The sequence below is a fragment of the Nerophis ophidion genome, linkage group LG13 (assembly GCF_033978795.1).
Source record: "Nerophis ophidion isolate RoL-2023_Sa linkage group LG13, RoL_Noph_v1.0, whole genome shotgun sequence".
Classification (NCBI taxonomy): Eukaryota; Metazoa; Chordata; class Actinopteri; order Syngnathiformes; family Syngnathidae; genus Nerophis; species Nerophis ophidion.
Window position 1 is genome coordinate 46,947,042 of NC_084623.1, and position 16,835 is coordinate 46,963,876.

General features: G+C 38.4%; 1 protein-coding gene across 1 annotated transcript; it reads left to right on the forward strand.

The window, feature by feature from the left end:
• Positions 1-5,983: 5,983 nt before the first annotated feature.
• LOC133564656 (gastrula zinc finger protein XlCGF8.2DB-like) lies at positions 5,984-15,801 on the forward strand. Its single transcript, XM_061919117.1, has 2 exons — positions 5,984-6,499; positions 13,757-15,801. The coding sequence occupies exon 2, from the start codon at positions 13,807-13,809 to the stop codon at positions 14,887-14,889; it is 1,083 nt and encodes a 360-aa protein (XP_061775101.1). The 5' UTR covers positions 5,984-6,499; positions 13,757-13,806; the 3' UTR covers positions 14,890-15,801.
• Positions 15,802-16,835: the final 1,034 nt, after the last annotated feature.

Genomic DNA, 16,835 nt, shown 5'->3' on the forward strand with positions numbered 1-16,835 from the left:
TGCTCTCACAGGCGTTTATGTGAGAGCATTTCAGTAGTGTGTAAAAGGGTGTTTTAGTCCTGTGTGTGAGAGAAAAACATTTCAGTTGTTTATCCGAGAGCATTTCAGTAGTGTATGTAAGAGGTAATTCTGAATAATGTCCCCAGCGGCCCCTCATACCTCATAGTCACACTGTCTTGAATGACAGTGTAACGTCTTGGAGCCATTTTGTGTGTAATTTGCTTGCAAGAGTGTGCGTAACTGTTATATGTACTGTCTATATCGATATATGTGTGTTTCTGTATATCATACATTACATTAAGATAATGTTAAAACAGATTGTCAATGTTCATATTTCTTTTGTTTGTTGATGTAAAGAAAACATAATTATTTTATTATTGTTTAATAAACATTAAATGAAGATCTGTACTATAAAATTAAACAAGTATTTTATTTCGTTATTTATGGGCTTTGCATGAAAAACTACACAATTTACTGGATGATAAAGCTTTTAAAATAACGCCTGCAGTATGTGACATTTTTAAACCCATGATTTGAGACATGGAAAACAAAATATAGACAGTATACAAAGTTAGAGTTATATTGTGTCAATGAGAATTTTTGTTGACTATAAAACTATAAAGACAAAACATTTTTGTAGCACAAACGTTTGGGACTGCCTTGGGGACGTTTTGACAAGGTCTGTGTGTGTGGGGCCAGGGGACTGTTTATGAAGAACACTTTAATAACATAGAAACTACAATGTTAAACGAAAACATTTTGCAGCAGAAACCAAGCAACACAAATGATTGGGACAAGTTTGGTTATACTAATATTATAATAATAATATTGCCCGCTCTGCAATCGATTGTGTATGCAAGGAAATCTACTGTTTTGTCTTGAAATGTTTGTGTTTTCAAATAATCTTTCCTTGTGCTTATTGGGATGTTCTCACAAATGTGTTTTCCTTAAATATGTCGAAAAATAAAATTTGCTCTGGCCTTCAGTAAGTCCCAGAACAAAAAAAAATAAGTGGAAGAAAGAGATTCTGTTATTAAAGAAAGATTTGATCTCTTTAACCACATTAATGCCAGAAAATGACAAAAACAAATCAGTAAAAAGTTTAAATGTACAAACCCCGTTTCCATATGAGTTGGGAAATTGTGTTAGATGTAAATATAAGCAGAATACAATGATTCGCACACCATTTTCAACCCATATTCAGTTGAATATGCTACAAAGACAACATATTTGATGTTCAAACTGATAAACATTTTTTTTTTCATTGACTTCAGAATTTGATGCCAACAACACGTGACAAAGAAGTTGGGAAAGGTGGCAATGAATACTGATAAAGTTGAGGAATGCTCATCAAACACTTATTTGGAACATCCCACAGGTGAGCAGCCTAATTGGGAAAAGGTGGGTGCCATGATTGGGTATAAAAACAGCTTCCCAAAAATTGCTCAGTCTTTCACAAGAAAAGATGGGGCGAGGTACACCCCTTTGTCCACAACTGCTTGAGCAAATAGTCAAGAAGTTTAAGAACAACATTTCTCAAAGTGCAATTGCAAGAAATTTAGGGATTTCAACATCTATGGTCCATAATATCATCAAAAGGTTCAGAGAATCTGGAGAAATTGAAACGAACATTGAATGACCGTGACCTTTGATCCCTCAGACGACACTGTATCAAAACCGACATCAATCTCTAAAGGATATCACCACATGTGCTCAGGAACACTTCAGGAAACCACTCTCACTAAATACAGTTTGTCGCTACATCTGTAAGTGCAATTTAAAGCTCTACTATGCAAAGCGAAAGCCATTATCAACAACATCCAGAAACGCCGCCGGCTTCTCTAGGCCCGAGATCATCTAAGATAAACTGATGCAAAGTGGAAAATATTCGACATTTTGTCATCCGGACCAAAGGGGAAGTGAACCATCCAGACTGTTATCAACGCAAAGTTCAAAAGCCAGCATCTGTGATGGTATGGGGCTGCATTAGTGCCTAAGGCATGGGTAACTTACACATCTATGAAGGCAGCATAAATGCTGAAAGGTACATACAGGTTTTGGAACAACATATGCTGCCATCTAAGCGCCGTATTTTTTATGGACGCCCCTTCTTATTTCAGCAAGACAATGCCAAGCCACATTCAGCATGTGTTACAACAGCGTGGCTTTGTAAAAAAAGAGTGCGGGTACTTTCCTGGCCCGTCTGCAGTCCAGACCTGTCTCCCATCGAAAATGTGTGGCGCATTATGAAGCGTAAAATAGGACAGCGGAGACCCCGGACTGTTGAACGACTGAAGCTCTTCATAAAACAAGAATGGGAAAGAATTCCACTTTCAAAGCTTCAACAATTAGTTTCCTCAGTTCCCAAACGTTTATTGAGTGTTGTTAAAAGAAAAGGTGATGTAACACAGAGGTGAACATGCCCTTTCCCAACTACTTTGGCACGTGTTGCAGCCATGAAATTCTAAGTTAATTATTATTTGCAAAAAAAAAAAATTTAAGTTTATGAGTTTGATCATCAACTATCTTGTCTTTGTAGTGCATTTGATTGAATATGGGTTGAAAAGCATTTGCAAATCATTTTATTCTGTTCATATTTACATTTAACACAATTTCCCAACTCATTTGGAAACAGTGTTTGTAATTCAACGGGTTTTCTTTATTTTTATGACAATGTACATTGTAGATTGTCACTGAAGGGATTAAAACTATGAATGAACACGTGTCGAGTTATGTACTTCACAAAAAAAGGTGAAATAACTGAACACATGTTTTATATTCTATCTAACCATCGATTTTCTACCGCCTATTCCTTTCGGGGTTGCGGGGGGCGCTTGAGCCGATCTCAGCTACAATCGGGCGGAAGGCGGCGTACACCCTGGACAAGTCTAGTTTCTTCAGAATAGCCACCATTTGCTCTGATTATTGTTTTGCACACTCTTGGTTATGGTTTTCCTTATCAGGGTTGATTAGTGGACTTCCTTGCTTTATTAATGGGGTTTGCACCATAAGCTGTTTTGTGAATGAGAAGGTGTGTCCAAACTTTTGGCCTGTACGGTATATAATGTTTTTTTTTGGCTTAATTTTTTTTTTTTAATAAAATAAAAAAATATCAAAATGGACCCTATACTTGTTGGATAGAGTTTGGACACACCTGCCTCAAACCTTTGTGCTCTATTTCCCCATGTTTGCTGTTTTTTTTTTTTAAATTTGTTTCAGAATGTTCTGCAGGTCACAATGTTCGTACGTTACATTCTAACTATAAAATTGTAATATTTTTTTACGTTAATTAAAATTTTGTGAGGAGTGTATTTTAAGGAGAATAACTACAATGAATCAATATTCCAAAGTGTGATCAATCTCATTTTTGGACATCTTTCTGTTGTTTTTTTCAGTTATTATTTTAAACAGTTCAGCTTTTTTTTTCAGTATGTTTTTAGACACTATTTTTAAATGTTTGCTGTTTTATTTTGTTTGTATTTTCTGTACACAATGTGCCACAAAAAACATACTTTGAACACAGCTGGTCTTAGAAAAACACATCATTAACTGTCATAAAGTAATTTGTGGATCTTTACAGACCACATCAATTCAATTAAGGGTTTGAATGTGCTTAATTGAGTCATGTTAATTCAATTGAAATCTGAGCTATGTTGAATTGACCACCCTATTATCACAAAATGTATTTTGTTTTCCTTGCTATGATTATTCGAGAGTAACTCTCAAATACTCACAATCAACAAAACACTACTTTTAAAGGTACTTTATATGCATTCAGGGTGGGGTTTTTTTTTGTGTTTTTTTATTGATTATAAGTTGAGTCCATCAACTGAGACAAAAGTATTGTATTGGTGTTGATAAGCAGTAAAGTAGATCATGGATTTTAAAGAGCGTTTTCTTGCATTGTGGCTTAGCACCTAAATAATAATAATGATAATCTGCAACACCAATTTAAAAAGAACAAACAAGCAGGTGTACTGGATAATCATGAGTCAACACTGCAAACTGAAGGCAGACTGAAGTAACAACAACCTTCCTGTGCACAGGAAAAAAAAAAATGAACATGTAGTAACTTGTCCAGGGTGTAATCTCGCCTTACGCCCGATTGTAGCTGAGATAGGCGCCAGCGCCCCCCGCAACCCCAAAAGGGAATAAGCGGTAGTAAATGGATGGATGGAACATGTAGTAACTGAGCAGTCACTTTATTGTTAGTACATCTAAATGTTGTATCATGAAAAATGTTAGTTGCATTACAACGTATTATTTTGAATTGAGTCCCTTTATGTTGTCCGTATCAGAAAGGGAAGTGCAAATCTTTATTATAAGCATTCATACTTTTTAATGGGGAGGGGCAGATACTTCTCATGATCAACACATGTCACTCAATAATGGAAAAATATACCTATTTGTAATTATTTAAATGAAATAAATTCTAATGTTTGATTGTTAAATGGTTTAGGTTAGTGTACTCAATGGGTATTTCTGGTTGACGAGGTTGACAATGCAACCATGACCATGCTTCTCACCCCCCCCCCCCCCCCCAGGAAACTGGGATGATAAAAAAATACAGCATTTATTCAAGTATCTTATTAAATAATAGCCATGTGGGTTTAAATTGTTGTGAGTTTGTGAAGTCCTTCAAGGCATTTTTGATTAAGGGCTATAAAATAACATTTGATTGATTGATTGACAAGGCAATAAACACAGATACACAGGCACTGATCTATCCTGCTATGTCTTCTTATTCTCTGGCGGACAATGTGCATATTAGCTATGTTAGAAGCAGCGTTACAATGCCACTCTAACTTATAATAATAATAATTCGCCCCTATACAATAGCCTGCCCAAATACCCTACTGTGCAATGATACCCTTCGAGTGCAATATGTCCGACACTGATTGTTATTTATTACTTCGGTACGCCTGTCTTGTTCTGTATATTGTACAGTATTTTGTATTTCTATAGTGTTTTGTATATTGTACAGGATTGCTTATTATTTTTATTGGATAGTAGTCTGTTTATTTCAATTGTTATTTGTTTCCTTTATTACCTCTTGAGTTATTTAGTTTACCCCATATTTGTTCCCACTACCGCACCTTAAATCGGAGTCTTTAATCTCGTTATATGCAAATATAATGACAATAGTCCATTCTATTCTAGTGTACGCCGTTGTTATGACAAGCTACATCCAGAGACAGTCACATTATGATGCATTTATGAGAGAGGGGTATCAGTTAGTGTTACATACATCTTTTACATCTTTTGCGGTACAAATTTAAATGAATGTACAGGAAACACCTCTGTAAATTCACCAAGACGTCACTGTGTTTTTAGTTGATTGGAGAGTCAGCTTTAGCAGCCTGTGGGTCTGTGACAGCAACGTGTCTTGCAAAATTACCTGTCCATAAAATATCCATCCATCCATCTTCTTCCGCTTATCAGAGGTCGGGTCACGGGGGCAGCAGCCTAAGCAGGGAAGCCCAGACTTCCCTCTCCCCAGCCACTTCGTCCAGCTTTTCCCGGGGGATCCCGAGGCGTTCCCAGGCCAGCCGGGAGACATAGTCTTCCCAACGTATCCTGGGTCTTCCCCGTGGCCTCCCACCGGTTGGACGTGCCCTAAACACCTCCCTAGGGAGGCGTGCGGGTGGCATACAGACCAGATGCACGAACCACCTCATCTGGCTCCTCTCGATGTGGAGGAGCAGCGGCTACTCCACCAAAAATAATTACTTTTAAAAAGTAAGCTATATTGTATTCAAATTCCTTTAAAATGATGAAAAACAAAAATGCACAAATGTTATGATTTTTTGCGATTCTGCTTACACTCCCCACGTCCCCTCCCCCGTTTATTATAATATATTGTTATCTCCTCTGTTATATGTTTTTATATTGCTCCCATTTTGTGCATTGATTGCGCTAATTTATTGAAAATTTTGTGTTTAAAAAAAATAGAGGAATGCGTCAACAGGAAGTGACCTCATCTTCTGCCTCGCACATGCGCGGACTGATCCTGTAGTCTACCAATTGTCTCGTAAAAGGCAACAAAGCAGTGTAGTCTTTAATTATGCTTTTATTTCTTCAGTTTCACGTTTGTACACATTCTTATAAGCTGTGACAAACTAAACTTCAGTCATTCTTGGTGTCAGGATGAACTCGACTCAAAGAACTTTGACGCTTCTGAGGCTAACTTAGCCTGCGAGTTAGCTTAGCTTGCTAGCTGCTAATAAAAAAAACACGGAAGTTATCAACATTTATAACTAAGCAGACACAAGTGCGAGTGTAAAGTGTTGTGGTTGTGTGTAAATTTGTAAAATACAATTGCTGAGAGTGTTGGTGAATTGGCGACAAAGTGCGGCTGTGGAAAAAGTATTTGTAGTGTTATAAAGAAAGATAGCAGAGTACGACGAGGAACCTTCTCGAACAGGAGTGGAGAACAAGCGACAACGTCAACTACTGGACGCTGTTTTCAAGAAACATCAAGTTGTGTTACACAGGACAGGTTTGTTTACTTCTTACTCTCACATCTTTACAAACTGCATGTGTCATCATTGACATGACAGGGCGCATGGAATACATGAGTTTCCGTTAGTGAAGGATTATGGGTAACTAGCGGGACAGCCATCATCTTGTGTGTCATCCATCCATCAATTATCTACCGCTTATTCCCTTTGAGGTCGCGGGGGGCGCTGGTGCCTATCTCAGCTACAATCTTTTCATAATCAATCAATTTTTATATAGCCCTAAATCACCAGTGTCTCAAAGGGCTGCACAAACCACAACAACATCCCCGGTAGAGCCCACATAAGGGCAAGGAAAACTCACTCCAGTGGGATGTCGGTGACAATGATGACTATGAGAAACCTTGGAGAGGACCACATATGTGGGAACCCCCCCAGGGCAGTGGTTCTCAACCTTTTTTCAGTGATGTACCCCCTTTGAACATTTTTTTAATTCAAGTACCCCCTAATCAGAGCAAAGCATTTTTGGTTGAAACAAAGAGATAAAGAAGTAAAATACAGCTTTATGTCATCAGTTTCTGATTTATTAAATAGTAGAACAGTGCAAAATATTGCTCATTTGTAGTGGTCTTTTTTGAAAAAAATCTATATATAAAGATATCTAAAAACTTGTTGAAAAATAAACAAGTGATTCAATTATAATAAAAAAAAATATTTCTACACATAGAAGTAATCATCAACTTAAAGTGCCCTCTTTGGGGATTGTAATAGAGATCCATCTGGATTCATGAACTTAAATCTAAACATTTCTTCACAAAAAAAGAAATCTTTAACATCAATATTTATGGAACATGTCCACAAATAATATCTAGCTGTCAACACTGAGTATTGCATTGTTGTATTTTTTTTTTAACAGTTTATGAACTTACATTCATATTTTGTTGAAGTATTATTCAATAAATATATTTATAAAGGACTTTTGAATTGTTGCTATTTTTAGAATATTTTTAAAAAATCTCACATACCCCCTGGTATACCTTCAAGTACCCCCAGGGGTATGCGTACCCCCATTTGAGAACCACTGCCCTAGGGGACCAAAAGCAATGGATGTCGAGCGGGTCTAACATGATACTGTGAAAGTTCAATCCATAGTGGATCCAACACAACCGTGAGAGTCCAAACTAAAGTGGACCGAACACAGTAGCCAGAGTCCCGTCCATAGTGGAGCTAACAGGAAACCATCCCAAGGGGAAGCGGATCAGCAGCGCAGAGATGTCTCCAGCCGATATACAGGCGAGCGGTCCATCGTGGGTCCCGACTCTGTCCCGACTATAACTTTGTTTATTCGCCTGTGGCAGTTTTCTAAATATTTTTCGCACTTTTGCTTCGACAATGACGTCAATTTCGGGGTTGTTAATTGACAATACAATGAAGTTACTGTAAAACCAAGCCAAGAAAGGAAAGTACACTCATTTTCTCATGTGGCCGAGCAAAGTTGGATTTCTCTAAATCAGTGGTTCTCAACCTTTTTTCAGTGATGTACTCCCCGTGAAAATTTTTTGCATTCAAGTACCCTCTAAGCAGAGCAAAGCATTTTTGGTTGAAAAAAAGAGATAAGTAAAATATGTCATCAGTTTCTGATTTATTAAATTGTATAGCAGTGCAAAATATTGCTCATTTGTTGTGGTCTTTCTTGAACTATTTGGAAAAAAGAGATATAAAAATAACCAAAAACCTGTTGAAAAATAAACAAGTGATTCAATTATTAATAAATATATTTACACATAGAAGTAATCATCAACTTAAAGTGCCCTCTTTGTGGATTGTAATAGAGATCCATCTGGATTCATGAACTTAATTCTAAACATTCTTTCACAAAAAAAGAAATCTTTAACATCAACATTTATGGAACATGTCCACAAAAATCCAGCTGTCAACACTAAATATTGCATTGTTTTTGTTTTTTTTTACACAGTGTATGAACTTACATTCGTATTTTCTTTAAGTATTTTCTTCAATAAATATATTTATAAAGCACTTTTGAATTGTTGCTATTTTTAGAATATTTAAAAAAAAATCTCACGTACCCCTTGGCATACCTTCAAGTACCCCTAGGGGTATGCGTACCCCCATTTGACAACCACTGCCCTAGGGGACCGAAAGCAATGGATGTCGAGCGGGTCTAACATGATACTGTGAAAGTTCAATCCATAGTGGGTCCAACACAACCGTGAGAGTCCAGACCAAAGTGGATCGAACACAGTAGCGAGAGTCCCGTCCATAGTGGAGCCAACAGGAAACCATCCCAAGGAGAAGCGGATCAGCAGCGCAGAGCTGTCCCTAGCCGATATACAGGCGAGCGGTCCATCGTGGGTCCCACTCTGTCCCGACTATAACTTTGTTTATTCACCTGTGGCAGTTGTCTAAATATTTTTCGCACTTTTGCTTCGACAAAGACGTCAATTTCGGGAAGTTTGAAAGAGGACGCGAAAGTTTTCTGCAGACTGACGTAAGATGGGGTTTGCAAAGCCAGGTTCTTACATAAATTAAAGGATATTGGCGATGACCATGAATTGATTAATGTGGACCCCGATTTAAACAAGTGGAAAAACTTATTTGGGTTAGGGCTGGGCGATATGGCCTTTTTTAAATATCTCGATATTTTTAGGCCATATCGCGATACACAATATATATCTCGATATTTTGCCTTAGCCTTGAATTAACACTTGATACATATAATCACAGCAGTGTGATGATTCTATGTGTCTACATTAAAACATTCTTGTTCATACTGCATTAATATATGCTCATTTTAAACTTTCATGCAGCGAAGGGAATCACAACTAAGTCAATTGACAAAAACTGTATTTATTAAACAGTTATTAGCAGGTGACTTTTAAAATGATGCTACATATTAGCAGTAATGCTACTTTTGGTTGCAACGATTGTGCCCCACACTTGACAAATTAAAGTTGTCTATTCGACATCTTCCCGCTTGAAGCCAAACCACCGCCAGACGATGGACCCCCTGCTGCTTTTCTTGGGAATTAATTCTTCCTTCATTTGTTACCAGATTCGCACCTTCTTTCTCTCGTATTACCACTCGCACGGCTTCGCTAGCATCACAGCTAACGTTACCCGGTCTGCTACCTCTCTGCTCCGTGAGGGTGTATACGTATGTGACGTGTGTAAGAAGGTGAGCTTACTGCCTGTGAGAAGGAGACACAAGAAGGAGTGGGAAGAGCCTGTAATGTAATGCCCGCAGCTAAAAGCAACTGCGTGAGAACGTATACTCGAATATCACGATATAGTCATTTTCTATATCACACAGAGACAAACCCGCGATATGTCGCGTATATCGATATATCGCCCGGCCCTATTCGACAATGACGTCAATTCGGGAAATTTGAAAGAGACTTTCTGCAGACTGACGTGAGATGGGGTTTGCAAAGCCAGGTTCTTACATAAATTGAAGGATATTGGCGATTAACATTAATTGATTAACGCGGACCCCGATTTAAACAAGTTGAAAAACTTATTCGGTTGTTACCATTTAGTGGTCAATTGTACGGAATATGTACTGTTCTGTGCAATCTACTAATAAAAGTCTCAATCAATCAAATAAAGATATGTTCTAGATGGGAAAAGCTGAATGGACTGCTGATTTGGAATCTTACCTTTATATAAGCTACCGGGACACTGTCAACTATTTGTTGAACAATGTAAGTGCCCGTACTCTTGATGAGTTCAAGGGCTATAAGTCGCTGAAAGCGTACAATTACTTTGTGTGTGAGAGGGTACAGGAAATGAATCTGCCTACAAAGGATTGATTGATTGAAACTTATTAGTAGATTGCACAGTACAGTACAATTGACCACTAAATGGTAAGACCAGAATAAGTTTTTCAACTTGTTTAAGTCGGGGTCCATGTTAATTAATTCAAGGTAAAAGACTGTTTCCCAGATCAGGAGTCGAACCTGGGCCGCCTGCGTAAAAACCAGGAATCCTAATCGATAGACCATATGGGAAAGATAAAAATGTGCTCATCTCTCGTGTTCATCACTCCCAGACATAACTCCCAGAGATCAACTGATTCTTGTTTGGTGCCATGGGTCATATCAGAGAAGACAGGTCGTGTTTTTTCAAGACACTGTACGTGTATGGCAGGCATTTGTGAAATATGTTCATTTGCAATTGAAGCGAGCGTGAAGATGCGCGACAGCACAACAGTTACACAATTGATTGATTGATTGATACTTTTATTAGTAGATTGCACAGTACAGTACATATTCCGTACAATTGAACACTAAATGGTAACACCCGAATAAGTTTTTCAACTTGTTTAAGTCGGGGTCCACGTCAATCAATTCATGGTACAAATATATACTATCAGCATAATACAGTCATCACACAGGTTAATCATCGTAGTATATACATTGAACTATTTACATTATTTACAATCCGGGGGGTGGGATGAGGAGCTTTGGTTGATATCAGTACTTCAGTCATCAACAATTGCATCAAAAATGGACATTGAAACAGTGTAGGTCTTACTTGGCAGGATATCAATCAATCAATCAATGTTTACTTATATAGCCCTAAATCACTAGTGTCTCAAAGGGCTGCACAAACCACCACGACATCCTCGGTAGGAAAACTCACACCCAGTGGGACATTGGTGACAATAATGACCCAGTGGGACGTCGGTGACAATGATGACTATGAGAACCTTAGAGAGGAGGAAAGCAATGGATGTCGAGCGGATCCAACATGATACTGTGAAAGTTCAATCCACAATGGATACAACACAGTCGCGAGAGTCCAGTCCAAAGAGGATCCAAGACACAGCAGCGAGAGTCCCGTTCACAGCGGAGCCAGCAGGAAACCATCCCAAGCGTAGGCGGACCAGCAGCGCAGAGATGTCCCCAGCCGATACACAGGCGAGCAGTACATGGCCACCGGATCGGACCGGACCCCCTCCACACGGGAGAGTGGGACATAGAAGAAAAAGAAAAGAAACGGCAGATCAACTGGTCTAAAAAGGGAGTCTATTTAAAGGCTAGAGTATACAAATGAGTTTTAAGGTGAGACTTAAATGCTTCTACTGAGGTGGCATCGCGAACTGTTACCGGGAGGGCATTCCAGAGTACTGGAGCCCGAACGGAAAATGCTCTATAGCCCGCAGACTTTTTTTGGGCTTTGGGAATCACTAATAAGCCGGAGTCCTTTGAACGCAGATTTCTTGCCGGGACATATGGTACAATACAATCGGCAAGATAAGATGGAGCTAGACCGTGTAGTATTTTATACGCAAGTAGTAAAACCTTAAAGTCACATCTTAAGTGCACAGGAAGCCAGTGCAGGTGAGCCAGTACAGGCGTAATGTGATCAAACTTTCTTGTTCTTGTCAAAAGTCTAGCAGCCGCATTTTGTACCAACTGTAATCTTTTAATGCTAGACATGGGGAGACCCGAAAATAATACGTTACAGTAGTCGAGGCGAGACGTAACAAACGCATGGATAATGATCTCAGCGTCTTTAGTGGACAGAATGGAGCGAATTTTAGCGATATTACGGAGATGAAAGAAGGCCGTTTTAGTAACGCTTTTAATGTGTGCCTCAAAGGAGAGAGTTGGGTCGAAGATAATACCCAGATTCTTTACCGTGTCGCCTTGTTTAATTGTTTGGTTGTCAAATGTTAGAGTTGTATTATTAAATAGAGTTCGGTGTCTAGCAGGACCGATAATCAGCATTTCCGTTTTTTTGGCGTTGAGTTGCAAAAAGTTAGCGGACATCCATTGTTTAATTTCATTAAGACATGCCTCCAGCTGACTACAATCCGGCGTGTTGGTCAGCTTTAGGGGCATGTAGAGTTGGGTGTCATCAGCATAACAGTGAAAGCTAATACCGTATTTGCGTATGATGTCACCTAGCGGCAGCATGTAGATGCTGAAGAGTGCAGGGCCAAGGACCGAACCCTGGGGAACTCCACACGTTACCTTAACGTAGTCCGAGGTCACATTGTTATGTTTATGTACAGCGAGCAGAGAACATAGTGAGTTCAGATAGCATAAGAACAAGTAACATCTCACTGACTACTTCAATAAGCAGAACAACCTTTGTTTTCGAAAAGGAAAACAACATATTTCAAAATACATTACCTGTTACAAAATGATCAGAGGAAACTTAATTGTGTCGCTTTGCGTCTAGCCAGCCACAAGTTGCGCCTTTCTGTCGCAGAATAACAGTCTGGATGATTCGCTTCCCCTTTGGTCCGGATGACATGATGTTGAATATTTCTAAAAACAATTTCAAATGTGGACTCGTCAGACCACAGAACACTTTTCCACTTTGCATCAGTCTATCTTAGATGATCTGGGGCCCAGAGAAGCCGGCGGCATTTCTGGATGTTGTTGATAAATGGCTTTCGCTTTGCATAGTAGAGCTTAAACTTGCACTTACAGATGTAGCGACAAACTGTATTTAGTGACAGTGATTTTCTGAAGTGTTCCTGAGCCCATGTGGTGATATCCTTTAGAGATTGATGTCGGTTTTTGATACAGTGCCGTCTGAGGGATCGAAGGTCACGGTCATTCAATGTTTGTTTCCGGCCTTGCCGCCTACGTGGGGTGATTCTCTGAACCTTTTGATGATATTATGGACCATAAATGTTGAAATCCCTAAATTTCTTGCAATTGCACTTTGAGAAACGTTGTTCTTAAACTGTTTGACTATTTGCTCACACAGTTGTGGACAAAAGGGGTGTACCTCGCCCCATCCGTTCTTGTGAATTACTTAGCATTTCATGGAATCTGTTTTTATACCCAATCATGGTACCCGCCTGTTCCCAATTAGCCTGCACACCTGTGGGATGTTCCATATAAGTGTTTGATGAGCATTCCTCAACTTTATCAGTATTTATTGCCACCTTTTCTAACTTTTTCGTCACGTGTTGCTGGCATCAAATTCTAAAGTTAATGATTATTTGCAAAAAAAAAATTGTTTGTTTGAAGATCAAATATTTTGTCTTTGTAGCATATTCAACTGAATATGGGTTGAAAATGATTTATATTTACATCTAACACAATTTTCCAACTCATATGGAAACGGGGTTTGTACTTTGGCACACAGTAAGTTAAATTAAAGATGAACAGTCGTCCAATGTGTTGATAATATAATGACGTTACTGTAAAACGAAGCACACAAAGGACATTACATTAATACACACATTGTTTCATGTGACTTAGCAAAGTTGGACCTTTCAAAATTATGTTTTTTTTTATTTTTGTGTCCTGCAGACGTCTGTGAAGAACATCTTCTTCCCGAGCAGCAAGAGTGGACTTCCAGGATGGAGCAGGAGCAACCACAGCCCCCCCATATTGGAAAGGAAAAGGAGGCGCCACATCCTTCCAACATTAAAGAGGAAGAGGAGGAACACAACATCAGTCAGAATGTACATCATCTTGAAGGACGAGAGGAGGTTGATGTCCTCAAGATTCCGTTGAATTTTGTCATTGTGAAGAACGAAGATGATCTGGTCAAAAGTGAAAGTGAGGAGAAGAGAGAGGCGGAGCCTCCAAGCAGCAGCTCAACTCAACACATGACAACAGAAGCTGATGGAGACCACTGTGGAGGATCACAAGCAGACAAGCTCTTAGCTCCACTATCAGATAGTGATGACATGACGTCACACTCTCCTGACACTGATGATGAAGACTCTGAAGCTGATACAACATGTCAAACTGACAACACACACTTTGAATGTTCTCACTGTGGCAAAACCTTTAACCACCATTGTGATCTGAAAACACACATGAGAACACACACTGGTGAGAAACCTTTTGCCTGTCCATTCTGTGGTAAAGGTTTTACACAAAAAAGTGATATGAAAACACACATTGGAGTACACACTGGCGAAAACCCGTTTTGTTGTCCAAGCTGTGGCAAATGTTATACACAAAATTGGGAGTTGAAAAGACACATGACAATACACACTGAAAAAAAACCTATTCTCTGTTCAATCTGTGGTAAAGGCTTTAAACGAAATATGAATTTTAAAATACACATGAGAGTACACACAGGCGAAAAACCTTTTTCTTGTTCGAGCTGTTGCAAATGTTTTATACAAAAATGGGAGTTGAGAAGACACATGAGAACACACACTAATGAAAAACCCTTTTCGTGTTCAAGCTGTGGTAAAGGTTTTACAAAAAATTGGGAGTTGAAAAGGCACATGGTAACACACACTGATGAAAAACCCTTTGTCTGTTCAATCTGTGCTAAAAGTTTTTTGCGAGATCAGAACTTAAAAAGACACATGAGGGAACACACCGGTGAAAAGCCTTTTTCCTGTTCAATCTGCGCTAGAGGGTTTGTACGAAAAGATTCGTTAAAAACACACATGAGAAAACACACTGGCCAGAAAGTGTGATGAAAGATTCTCTTAAAAGTACACACCAGTGAGAACTTGAAGATGCAGGATTTTCAAATAAACTGTCAACTTTAACATAGACCTAAGAACATCAGTACATGTGTGACATCATTGTGTGTGTAACACAATCTTGTTAATGTTCTACCGTTTAAAGATCACATTTGTTCAGATTCGTGGTGTAAGTATGTGCATTAGTGCACAACATAGTGTACATGTGTTTAAAATCAGAATCAGAAATACTTTATTAATCCCCGATGAACACATTCTGTGGGTCCTCAGCTTATTTTTAACCCTTATATTTACTTTATAGGTTTCAAAATTAAACGAAACAAACCAATTTTTTTTTTTACATATGATATACACTTATATTCTTTTTGGGTACACATAAATATTTTAGTTCATATTTGGTTTCCATCCGAAACATCTTCTGGACGACTTGTGGAAGCTTTTTATTATTTACTTTATATATAATTTGAGCAGTCGTGTATTTTACAAGATTATTTATTTTTTAACATGTTCTCGCCCCATGTTTGAGCTTTTTCCCCACCTTTACAAGGCACCACCTTTGCAGCGACCCATCAGTGTTTCTATTCTCTCTACTCTGTATGATGCATGTCTGATTTTGTACTGAAAATGTAATTTCAGTGTAAGTTTTAAGCGCAACGACAATTACCATTCCATGTGTGACTTTACAAAGCTTGATAATTCAGAGTTATCCTTATTACTCTTTTTTATAATATGAGTATTGGGTTTGTGATGGTATAATTGCCAGACTTTTTTGCAATAAGCTTCAACTAAAGTTAGGTGCAATGCATGTGGTAAATATTTGTTGAGTATGATGTTTCATATTCATACAATTCGAAGCTAAGCTATCTTGATGGAGGAAAGATTAAAGCACATGTACCAACAGCAGCAGCAGCGTTAAGAGGTGTCATTTCAAATGTACTTTTAGAAATGTCAATGGAAGAAGTGGAAAAAATATAAAAGACAACAAAGGTGCAGCACTAAAGATTGGGACTGGCTCAGGGATGTTTTGACAAGGTGCGGGGAGGGGTGCTGGTTATGAATAAAACATAAAAACTAATAGGCAAAATCATTTTGTAGCACAAAGATTAACAATTGCACAAGCTGGAGGGGTCAACTCCACGCAGGTATTTCACCTAATATTTAGAAATAGGATTTGACAATTTGCTCGTTAAATTTTGTAAGGTCTTAGTTTTGCTTGCTCTGGAAATGATTATGTATGCGGAGAAAACTATTTTGTCCTTAGTAGGGGTGTAACGGTACGTGTATTTGTATTGAACCGTTTCGGTCCGGGGGTTTTGAATGAGTTTCCACATGGACATATTAAGTAGCATACCGCAGGTTGTGTAAACAATGCACACCGAGGCACAACACATATAAAAAACAAAAGTAAACCACAAGCGGATACCGAGAGGTCACTTTAATATTGATCATAATTCACGCTGCTTGCCATAAAGGTCTCACTTTTTCCCCTCCAAATATATTGCTGGGTATTGTGGCCAAACAGTTTAATTTTTGTTTCATCTGACATAACATGGACAAAGATAAGACCTTCTAGAGCAGGGGTGTCAAACTCAAATACAGAGTGGGCCAAAATTTAAAACTGAACAAAGCCGCGGACCAAGGTTGAACAAATTAACCTTTTAATAGGGACCCAAACAAGTTTTGCATTGAATATTGAATACGCAAGGCTTATATAACTTTATAGTGACATGCAAAATTGAGTTTCAAATAATAACAATATTTAAAAAATATCAATGGCATATCAAATAAAAATAAAAATTGAATGCCTCTTTTCTATTTGCAGCCTTCTGAGGTAAATATCAAAATAAACTTTTTCCACAGGCCAATAATAAATTTGAAAGTAAAATAACAATAAGGAATGAATCAAACATTCAAGCCTTGAAAGTAGCAAGAGAAAG

Bases quoted from the DNA above. Each gene is read 5' to 3' on its own strand.
- LOC133564656 (XM_061919117.1), top strand. From the start codon at position 13,807: ATGGAGCAGGAGCAACCACAGCCCCCCCATATTGGAAAGGAAAAGGAG.